The 11,302-nt window shown below is 46.3% G+C and overlaps 1 protein-coding gene across 2 annotated transcripts in view; it reads left to right on the top strand.

Annotated features, from left to right (window-relative positions):
* The first annotated feature begins 330 nt into the window (after window positions 1–330).
* Window positions 331–11,302, top strand: part of LOC131202149 (NADH-cytochrome b5 reductase 3) — a 40,763-nt gene continuing 29,791 nt past the window's right edge. Inside the window, exon 1 of one of the 2 annotated variants that reach the window (XM_058190816.1) lies at window positions 331–518. In XM_058190816.1, the coding sequence (XP_058046799.1) occupies window positions 498–518 (21 nt within the window). In that variant the 5' untranslated portion in view covers window positions 331–497. The remainder of the gene's footprint in view (window positions 519–11,302) is intronic. The other variant, XM_058190815.1, reaches the window with a different exon arrangement.

Genomic DNA, 11,302 nt, shown 5'->3' with positions numbered 1-11,302 from the left:
CTCTGCACATTTTCATATTTCTAGGTGCCTTTCTCTTTGCCTGTGTGTTTGTGTGTGTGTGTTTGTGTGTTTTGTGCTGCCACCCAACGGCCTCTTATCTCTCCACACCTGCAGAAGATCCGGCTGGTTCTGCGGGAGGGAGGAAAAGGCGACGGAGAGAGCCGCGCGTGGGGACCACCTCCCGGGGATGCCCGCCTTGGGTACCGGTGCCCTTCCTCCTCCTCCTCCTTCCCCGTGCAAAAGGGGAGGAGGATGCGGAGTAGGGACTACAACTCCCATCGGCCTCGGCCGCCCCTCCTCCGGCTCCTCCTCCGGGGGGGGGAAAAAAAACCAAAAAACCCAGCGCTCCATCCTCCCAGAAGCCCCGAGACGAGAGCCGGGAGGTGCGGCTCCTGCCTTGCCCGCCTTCGCGCAGCCTCCTCGCCGCGCTCAGAGCCAGCGGAGCGCAGGGAAAAGAAAGGAAGGGAAGGGACGGGACTGCTTGGCCGGAGGGAGCCATGGGGGCGGCCCTGAGCACGGTGAGTCTGGCGGAAAGGGGCTGCCCGGCTCCGCTTCTTCTCCTTCTCCTCCTTCGGCTGCTTCGGCTTCTCCCCGGGCGCGGCTGGGAGGCGGAGGGGACGCCCCGCTCAACCACACGCCCGGCTCTGGCTCTCTCTCGCGGAGGGGGCGGGGGGGTGCAAGCCGCTCTTTCCTCTCCTCCCCCCCCCAAAAAATGTACCCCGGAGGTCCCCTTGCCCGGCCCCAAAAGAGGGGACCCCCGTTGGAGGAGGTCCCCCTTCTTTTTTCCCTTCCTTCTTTCCCTCCCTTCTCTTCTTTCAGACTCTCACTCCTTCTGTCTTTTACTCCTTCCTTCCTTCCCTCATTTTCTCCACCCCCCCCTCTCTCTCTCTCTCTCGGAGGGGGGAGGTGCAAGCCGCTCTTTCCTCTCCTTCCCCCCCCCCAAAAAATGTACCCCGGAGGTCCCTTGCCCGGCCCCAAAGAGGGGCGCCCGGTTGGAGGAGGTCCCCCTTCTTTTTTCCCTTCCTTCCTTCCCTCCCTTCTCTTCTTTCAGACTCTCGCTCTTTTTCTGTCTTTTACTCCTTCCTTCCTTCCTTCCTTCCTTCCTTCTCTTCTTTCAGACTATCACTCTTTCTGTATTTTGCTCCTTCCTTCCTTCCCTCATTTTCTCCACCCCTTTCTCTCTCTCTCTCTCTCCCTCTCTCTCTCTCTCTCTCGCGGAGGTGGGGTGCAAGCCGCTCTTTCCTCCCCCCCAAAAAAAATGTACCCCGGGGGTCCCCTTGCCCGGCCCCAAAAGAGGGGCGCCCGGTTGGAGGAAGTCCCCCTTCTTTTTTCCCTTCCTTCCTTCCTTCCTTCCCTCCCTTCTCTTCTTTCAGACTCTGGCTCTTTTTCTGTCTTTTACTCCTTCCTTCCTTCCTTCCTTCTCTTCTTTCAGACTATCACTCTTTCTGTATTTTGCTCCTTCCTTCCTTCCCTCATTTTCTCCACCCCTTTCTCTCTCTCCCTCCCTCTCTCTCTCTCTCTCTCTCTCTCTCTCTCTCTCTCTCTCGGAGGGGGGGAGGTACAAGCTGCTCTTCCCCCCCCAAAAAAAAACTGTACCCCGGGGGTCCCCTTGCCCGGCCCCAAAAGAGGGGCACCCGGTTGGAGAAGGTCCCCCTTCTTTTTTCCCTTCCTTCTTTCCCTCCCTTCTCTTCTTTCAGACTCTCGCTCTTTCTGTCTTTTACTCCTTCCTTCCTTCCTTCCTTCCTTCTCTTCTTTCAGACTCTCGCTCTTTCTGTATTTTGCTCTTTCCTTTCTTTCTTTTTTTCCTTCCTTCCCTCCCTTCTCTTCTTTCAGACTCTCGCTCTTTCTGTCTTTTACTCCTTCCTTCCTTCCTTTCTCATTTTCTCCACCCCTTTCTCTCTCTCCCTCCCTCCCTCTCTCTCTCATTTTTTTCTTTTTTCCCTCTGCTTCCCTACTCCTTCCTTCTCCTCTTCCTTTCTTCTTCCTTCCTTGTTCTCCTCTCCTTCCTGCCTGCCTTACTCCTTCTTTTCCCGTCTTCCCCTGCTCCCCTTCTCTTTCCTTCCTTCTTCTCTTCCCGTTGCTTTCTCTCCCTCCCTTCCCCTTCCTTTCTTCCTCCTTCCTCCTCTCTCTCTCATTTTTCTTTTTCCTTCCTTCCTCTGCCTCCCTTCTCTTTCCTTCTCCTTCTTCCTCCTCCTCCTCCCTCCTTCCTTCCTCCTCTCTCTCTCCTCCCTCCTCTCTCTTTTCTTTCCTTCTTCTCCTATTCCTTCCTTCCTTCTTTCTTTCCTTCTCCTTCTTTCCTCCTTTCTCCTCCCTCCCTCTCGTTTCTTTTTCCTCTGCTTCCTACTCCTTTCTCCTTCTCCTCAACTTCCTTCCTTCTTTCCTCCCTCCTTCCTTCTCCTCTCCTACTTGCCTGCCCCTTCTTTTCCTTCTTCTCCTACTCCTTCCTTCCTTCTTTCTTTCTTTCTTTCCTTCTCCTTCCTTCCTTCTCCTCCTCCTTCCTTCCTTTCTTCCTCCCTTCCTCCCTCTCTCTTTTCTTTCTTTTCCCCTCTGCTTCCCTACTCCTTCCTTCTACTTCTCTTCCTTCTCCCTTCCCCTTCTCCTCTCCTTCTTGCCTGCCTCCTTCTTTTCCCTTCTTCTCCTATTCCCCTTCCTTCCTTTCTTTTCTTTCCCTTCTCCTTCTTTCCTCCTTTTCTCCTCCCCTCCCTCTCGTTTCTTTTTTCCTCTGCTTCCTACTCCTTTCTCCTTCTCCTCAACTTCCTTCCTTCTTTCCTCCCTCCTTCCTTCTCCTCTCCTACTTGCCTGCCCCTTTCTTTTCCCTTCTTCTCCTTCTCCCCTTTCTTCCTTTCTTTTCTTTTCTTTCCCTTCTCCTTCTTTCCTCCTTTTCTCCTCCCCTCCCTCTCGTTTCTTTTTCCCTCTGCTTCCCTACTCCTTCCTCTTCTCCTCCTCTCCTCCCTGCCTGCCTTTCTCCTTCTTTTCCCTTCTTCTTCCTGTGCTTCCCTTTTCCTTCCTTTCCTTCTATTCCCCTTGCCCTCCCTCCCTCCCCCTTATCTTTCCTTCCTTCCTTCCTGTCGTGTCCCACTCCTCCGCTGACGGCCGGGTCAGGGAAATCCGAATCAGGTGTGCCTCTGCAGCTCTGCCAAAGTCCTAGCAAAGTCCTCAGGGCAGGCAGGAGACCAGAAAGTGACCTCAGCAAGATAAGGTAGACTTTGCCTGACTCAGAGAATGCCAGAAAGCAGATCCTTTATATAGGCCATGGGGTTTGGCTCCATGACTCAGCACTTATCCAGGCCTGCCCCTCCCTTCCTTCTGTTGCCTCCGCCTATCAATTCTTCTGAAGCGAAGGTCACTCCAGTCTGCAGCTGTTGGTAATTGACCTCCCTCAGGCTCACATGCTGTGGGGGAGGGGGAGGGGTCTAGTTGCTCCATTTGCCTGGGCATGGAGCCAGAGCTGGGGGCTGGAGGTACTTCTTCCTCCTCAGCCTGTCTGGGCATGGAGCCAGGGCTGGGGCCGGGAGGCATACTAGGACATTCCTCAGCGTTCGGAAGCAGATAAGAAGGCCCCGGCTGCGGTGAAAGCAGGCGAGACACAACGCTTCCTTCCTCTGCCTCCCTTCTCTTTCCTTCCCTTTCTCCTCCTCCTCCCTTCTTTTCTTCCTCCCCTTTTTCTCCTTCTCCCCTTCTGGCCTCCCTCCCTCCCTCCCTCCCCATTCCTTCTCTTCCTCCTCCTCCAGTCCTGCTTTTGGCTCTCTGGGACCAAATGGCCCTGCCCAGCTTTGGAGAGATAGGTGTCCAACCCTTCCTTGGGGTTGAAGTTCTTGCTGGAAAGGCCTGGTTCCTTCACTCCTCTTGATGACCACAGATACTCCCGTATCCTGGAAGCCTACGGGAAGGATGTCTTCCAGTCAAATCTTCTCCTTCAAGGTCCTGGAATGGAGTGGAGAAGCGTCTTATCTATCTCTGGGCTGAATTAGCCACGATTTTTGGGCTAAGGTCCCGTTCGTGCCTTAAAAATATATAAATATGGGTGAGGGATATATTGATTGGGATTATCTTCACAAGCTTTCTCTGAAATTTGGCTTCGCTGCTGCCTTTCTCAACCGTGGCAACTTGCAAGATGGGTGGACTTCCAACGCCCAGAATTGGGGAACTCTGGGGAGTTGAAGTCCATCTTCAAGATGCCAAGGTGGAGAACATCCAACGGCCGAAGCCATCGATCTCCATCCATCCAAACCTTGGGGAAGAACGTGGATGCCTCCACCCACAGCTCCTGTCACAAATACTCCATGCAGCATTTGAGCACTTGATTGCAAGGAATTTTTCCTCTCTCTCTCTCTCCCACGCCAGGCTAGAAATAACACTTGGCTCTGGGTGTCATTTCTCCTGGGAGTAAATCGCTCAAGGAAAGAACAGTTTGTTTCACGTTTTGAACCTTATCCTGGGACTACCAATTTCATTTTGCTGGAATCCTCTTAGGGCAATACGGAGTTAGGACCTCCTACCCTCCTTTAAGTAGGTCTAATGGGATTTATAATTGGTTAATCGCTGGCTTTTTAACTTACCCTGAATTTTAATTAATTAAAGGAAGGAGTTAAAAGCAGCTTCAGAGGGCCACTTCAGTATCCCCGCTACTTAGGTATATATTTTAATAAAATTAAAATATCGTTCAAAGCAAGCTAGGAACTAGGAAAATGAGTTTCCTAAAGCAGATTTCCAGTGCTTTCTTTACAAAATGTGGGGTTTTTTTAGAATAGAATTCTTTAGAATAGAATTCTTTATTAGCCAAGTGTGATTGGACACACAAGGAATTTGTCTTGGTGCATACGCTCTCAGTGGACATAAAAGAAAAGATACGTTCATCAAGAATCATAAGGTACAACACTTAATGATAGTCATAGGGAAATTAGAGAATAGAATAGAATAGAATAGAATAGAATAGAATAGAATAGAATAGAATAGAATAGAATAGAATAGAATAGAATTCTTTATTGGCCAAGTGTGATTGGACACACAAGGAATTTTTCTTGCTGCATATGCTCTCAATGTACATAAAAAGATGATACATTCGTCAAGAATCATAAGGTACAATGCTTAATGATAGTCATAGGGAAATTAGAGAATAGAATAGAAGACTAGAATAGTAGAATAGAATAGAATAGAATAGAATAGAATAGAATAGAATAGAATAGAATAGAATAGAATAGAATAGAATAGAATAGAATTTTATTGGCCAAGTATGATTGGACACACAAGAAATTTTTCTTGGTGCATAGGCTCTCAATGTACATAAAAAGACGATACATTCGTCAAGAATCATAAGGTACAACACTTAATGATAGTCATAGGGTACAAATAAGCAATCAAATCATATTAGGGAACAGTCAATATAAACCGTAAGGATACAAGCAACAAGTTACAGTTATATAGTCATAAGTGGGAGGAGATGGGTGATGGGAATGATGAGAAGATTAAGTAATAGTAATGTTTTTATATTCTGATCAAACCTACAATTGTGGTAGTCTATTCAAAACTAATTAATGGAGTCTGAACCTGCTTAACTTCCATATCTTCCAACCAACAACTAGTATGAGAAATAATCTTCCAAGTTGTAAAACAAAACAAAACAGTTATTTTTCCTAGACGGAGCAACAGGCATAAATGAACAAGAAGCAACAGGTGGTAACTAATCAAGGAGAGAAGCAACTTAGAACTAAGGAGAAATTTCCTGACAATTAGGAACAATTAACCCGTGGAACAACTTGCCTCCAGAAGTTGTGAGTGCTCCAACACTGGAAGTTTTTAAGAAGAGATCGGACAACCGTTTGTCTGAACTGGTATAGGCGGGTTTTCTGCCTAAGCCTGGGGTTGGACTAGAAGACCTCCAAGGTCCCTTCCAACCCCGTTACTCTATTCAATTTTAAATATTTGCACTTCGTCCTATTGTGTGCAGTAGGATATCAGAACCAAGGTAGTCTCTAAAAATGAACATAATAAGAATCACTCTGTAGAATTTGGCTATAGAGATCGGTCTAGGGTTTATCTGGGCTGGCTGACCTCAAGGAAGTAAGATTTAATTGGTGACGCCTTTAATTCAATTTATTTACATGCTTCACTTGGCTTATGGTGCCAGCCAAAATGTGTGTCTGCACGCTTTCCAAAGGTCACAGCTACTAACGTAGAGATGCTCCACTGGTGAGCATTTGAGGGATCTATGGTGCATTTTCCACAGTCTTAATAGGGAGGCCTGTGACCTGGGTATCGTTGAAATTCCAGCTTCCCTAGTAAATTTCCATCTGCGTCTGCTGTCAGAAATTCCAAGAATGTTTAGTGAATTTCACCAAATGTGAGACTTTTAGCAAGAATATCTGTTGAGGGTCTCCTGAACCCTAGTGCTGTCCACCAATTTTCATCTTACTAATCAAAATAATTTAATTGCTGCATATACTGTTACTTGACCTAGCATCTAAATTGCTCATTAGTGATTAATAAGAATCATTTAAACTCATTTCAAGGTCTCCTACCTTCACATCATCATCCAGTCGTGCCAAAATTGACAAATGGAGACAGACAATTGACATCAGTTGTGGGAATTGTCAACTATGATGTAAATTACAACTATTATCCAGATTGCTTAGGTCAGGAGTCAGCCACCTGTGGCTCCAGAGCCACCTGTGGCTCTTTGGGCCCTCTGTCTGTGGCTCCCTGTCAGGTGATCCCACCACTGGCTGGCCCCGCCCCTCACCCTCCCCTCCCAGTCATTCCGCGCCTGGCCTGAGAAGGTAAGGATGAGGGTGGGGGATGGAGAAGTGGCCAGGGCAGAGACAGAGAGAGGGGCAGAGAGAGACACATAGAGAAATACAGAGAGAGGGGGGAGAAAAGAGGGAGGGAGGGAGGGGGGAGAGAGAGATGTCAAAAGGATTTTTTGGTTCCCCAAGTTTTTTAACAACTGGTTCTTTGCCCTACTGACCAACTGGGTAGGCTTGGCGGATGTGTGTGTCATGTGACTAGTGGAAGTGAGTGACATCGAGTTGGCCACGCCCACCCAGGTTTTGTGACTCCCGATGTTTTCTTTTCTGCGGGAAACGGGTCCAAATGGCTCTTTTGAGTATTTAAGGTTGCAGACCGCTGGCTTAGGATACAGCGGACTTTGTGCGAGTCGGGACCACTTGAATTGTCTTGTGTGCATTTGAAATCTGTGTCAGGGAAAGGTAATTCATGGAATTGACTTGCAAATGCATTTACTAAATCTCCACCTTGCGTTCCCATGCAATGGTGTTCAACCCACAGTGAATCAACACAACCCACAATTATAGGATAAAGGTCTTGCTCTCGCTAAATCTCTCTTGCTAAGTGTTGGAATGGTATTGCGGCAGACATGCTTGGTCTATAGCTGTGTTTCTCAACTTTAAGTCACGTTAAGACAGAGGTTAATTAAGTCATCGCTCGGACTGAGGCGAGGGGGGACAGAACAATTAGCTTCAATCGGAATAGAGCGGGGAATGGCCGGGATAGATAAACTACTTGAGGGACCTTGAAGGTCTTAATCTTTAGTATTTGCATTTATATCCCGCCCTTCTCCGAAGACTCAGGGCGGCTTACACTATGTCAAGCAATAGTCTTCATCCATTTGTATATTATATACAAAGTCAACTTATTGCCCCCAACAATCTGGGTCCTCATTTTACCTACCTTATAAAGGATGGAAGGCTGAGTCAACCTTGGGCCTAGTGGGACTTGAACCTGCAGTAATTGCAAGCAGCTGCTGTTAATAACAGACTGTCTTACCAGTCTGAGCCACCAGAGGCCCTTTAATCTTAATTGCTTCCTTGCTCTCGCGATAGCTCATTGCATGGAAAGCAAGGAGGAAGGACACAGGGAAAGGAGGAATCATTGCTGGCAGGGAAGACGTAGTAACAGGGTCATCTAGTACCATTTTTATGGGGAGTGGTCGCTTTGGAGCAGGAACATACCGTAGTAGAGGATTTAGAGCGGAGGTCTCCAAACTTGGTAACTTTTAAGACTTGTGGACTTCAACTCCCAGAATTCTTCAGTCAGTGCTACCGGCTGGGGAATTCTGGGAGTTGAAGTCCACAAATCTCCAAAGTTGCCAAGTTTGGAGACCCCTGTTTTAGAGGGACCAAAAATTCAGTGTCTCCTTTGTACTCCGTATAGTTCTTTGCAGAGAACGAGTTGCTGGGAATTGACAGATTAAAAAAAAAAGGTAAAATCAGGCCACCCGTGGTCTCGTTCAGGAAGAATAAGACACGTAAAACGGAGGTGGAAATATCACCCACCCACCCCCACCCCGGTTTCAAGAAGAGAAGGGAAGTTGTGCGAAGTGGAGAGAGACTGTCTCAATTCTAGCCTCGAAATTGAATGTATCTTGATAACAGAAGTTGGAAGGGACGTTGGAGGTCATCTAGTCCAACCCACCCACCCACCCCGCCCAAGCAAGAGACCCTACACCATTTCTGACACAGGGCAGTCCGGTCTCTTCTTGAAAGCTTCCAGGGATGAAGCTCCCACAACTTCCGAAGGCAACTTCTGTTCCATCGGTTGATTGCTCTCAGTGTCAGAAAATTTCTCCTTATTTCCAGGTTGAATCTCTCCTTGATCAGTTTCTATCCATTATTCCTTGTCTGGTGTTCAGGTGCTTTGGAAAATAGCTTGACACCCCCTTCCTCCTCTCTGTGGCAGCCCCTCAAATATTGGAAGACTGCTATCCTGTCTCCCCTGGTCCTTCTCTTCACTAGACTAGCCAGGCCCAGTTCCTGCAGCTGTTCATCATATGTTTTAGTCTCCAGTCCCCTAATCTTCCTGGTTGCTCTTCTCTGCACTCTTTCTAGAGTCTCAACTTTTTTTTATAGTCTGGTGATGAAAACTGGATGCAGTATTCTAGGTGTGGTTTTACTAAGGCTTTATAGTGGTATTAGTAGCTCACTTGCTCTTGATTATATCCCTCTGTTAATACAATTTAGGATTGTGTTGGCTTTTTTAGCTGCCACTGCACACTGCTGGCTCATATGAAACATATGAAGAACGGTTGCAGGAACTGGGTAGGTCTAATTTAATGAAAAGAAGGACTAAGGGAGACATGATAGCAGTGTTCCAATATCTCAGGGGTTGCCCCAAAGAAGAGGGAGTCAAGCTGTTCTCCAAAGCACCTGAGGGTAGAACAAGAAGCAATGGGTGGAAACTGATCAAGGAGAGAAGCAACTTAGAACTAAGGAGAAATTTCCTGACAGTGAGAACAATTAATAAGACTTGCCTGCAGAAGTTGTGAATGCTCCAACACTGGAAATTTTTAAGAAAATGTTGGATAATCATCTGACTGAGATGGTGTAGGGTTTCCTGCCTAGGCAGGGGGTTGGACTAGAAGGCCTCCAAGGTCCCTTCCAACTCTGTTGTTATATTATATTATATTTAATTGATTGTCTACTAAGACTCCAAGATCCCTCTCGCAGTTACTGCTATTGAGGTCACATTGCCACAGTTGGAGACCCCTGAGTTAGAGGAACAAAAAAGTGAGGATTTTTTAAATTGGATTTAAAAGCGGGGGGCGGGGGGAAGAAAAGAGTTAAAGTTCACGCCCTGGTCTACTTTGAATTTTTTTCATATTATTTTTCTTTCAACCCAGACAGGATTGCTAAGTGCCTAAATAAATGTTGGCTTTGACCCCAGCACAATTTTAATTTTTTTCTGCTTTTGCTGCCTTTCGGGTCGTTGGCTCTGGGTTTCTGGAAACCATCCTAGGAAATAATATAAACATGATATGATATAAACATAATACAATCCGGTGGAATATTCCTTTTTTTTTGCTGGTGATATTTGGGCAAGCAAAGCTAAACATAGGAGCAAAGCAATTGTGCATTTCCAATCTTTGTACTAAAGACATGTTGGCGGTTGGAAAGCAAATTTGGGTGGAGAGGTAGATAAAAGTTTGAGTGTTCCTAAAATGCAACTGGTTGAAAGTGCAAGCTCTCACTCCCCTTACAATTTTTTTTTAAAGAAGGCATTGGTATTTTCTTCCTGCCGTTCTTTTTTTATTATTATTATTATTATTTTGGCAAGCATTAAGGCTGTGTCAGAGCGCTAAATCTGAGTTGCCTCTACATTGCTCAGGGCTTGCCACACCCTTAAGCGGGAGCCAAGAATGCTAAACAGACATCTGGGTTAGTGTTTTGCGAGTACTGAGAGTAGGATCCTGCTCTTTGGCGTTTTTTAAAAAGGAAATTGAGTTTCTCCCCAGAGCTTTATTTCTCATTTTCTTTTAGTAGTTCTGTGTTAAATTTCCAGCCTTGCTACAGGAACTCAGGTCTGCTTCCATGGGAATCTTCTTCCATTTAATCCCAGAATAGCATAGCGTAGCATAGCAAACCTTGCATTGCATTGCATTGCATTCTCTATTGGCCAAGTGTGATTGGACTCACAACGAATTTGTCTTGGTGCATATGCTCTCAGTGTACATAAAAGAAAAGATACATTCATCAACAATCATAAGGTACAACACTTAATGATAGTCATAGGGAATAAATAAACAATCAAATTTATTTTTATTTTATTTTTATTTTTTATTTTTTTATTTACATTTATATCCTGCCCTTCTCCGAAGACTCAGGGCGGCTTACACTGTGTCAAGCAATAGTCTTCATCCATTTGTATATTATATACAAAGTCAACTTATTGCCCCCAACAATCTGGGTCCTCATTTTACCTACCTTATAAAAGATGGAAGGCTGAGTCAACCTTGGGCCTGGTGGGACTTGAACCTGCAATAATTGCAGGCAGCTGTTGTTAATAACAGGCTGTTTAGCAGCCTGCGCCACTCAAGGACCCTTGAGGACCCTAATCATATTAGGGAACAGTCAATATAAATCGTAAGGATACCAGCAACAAGGTTACAGTCATAAAGTCATAAGTGGGAGGAGATGGGTGACAGGAACAATGAGAAGATTAATAGTAAAGCAGACTTAATAACTTAATAATATGCACTGATGATGTTACCTACTTGGGTAATGAAACATCTGCAAGAAAACCACCAAGCTTAGAGAGCATCAAGGACCCCACAGTTCTCCTCCTCCTATTCCCCCCTTCCTCCTCCCCTCTTGCACTGATGATGTTACATAGTTTGGTAATGAAACATCTGCAAGAAAACCACCAAGGTGCCCATAGTCCTCCTCCTCCTGCATTGTTGTTTCCTGTACGAGCCTAACTGTTGTAGGGCGCGTCAAATATTTCAACCTTCGATTTCCAAACGTCAGGAAGTCAAACGTCGTGACATGCCTTGGGGAGGATTATAAAAGAC

This window comes from Ahaetulla prasina, chromosome 7 (genome assembly GCF_028640845.1).
Source record: "Ahaetulla prasina isolate Xishuangbanna chromosome 7, ASM2864084v1, whole genome shotgun sequence".
Taxonomy (NCBI): domain Eukaryota; kingdom Metazoa; phylum Chordata; class Lepidosauria; order Squamata; family Colubridae; genus Ahaetulla; species Ahaetulla prasina.
Note: the sequence above shows the minus strand (reverse complement) of the source record. Positions and strands in the feature narration are given on the sequence as shown.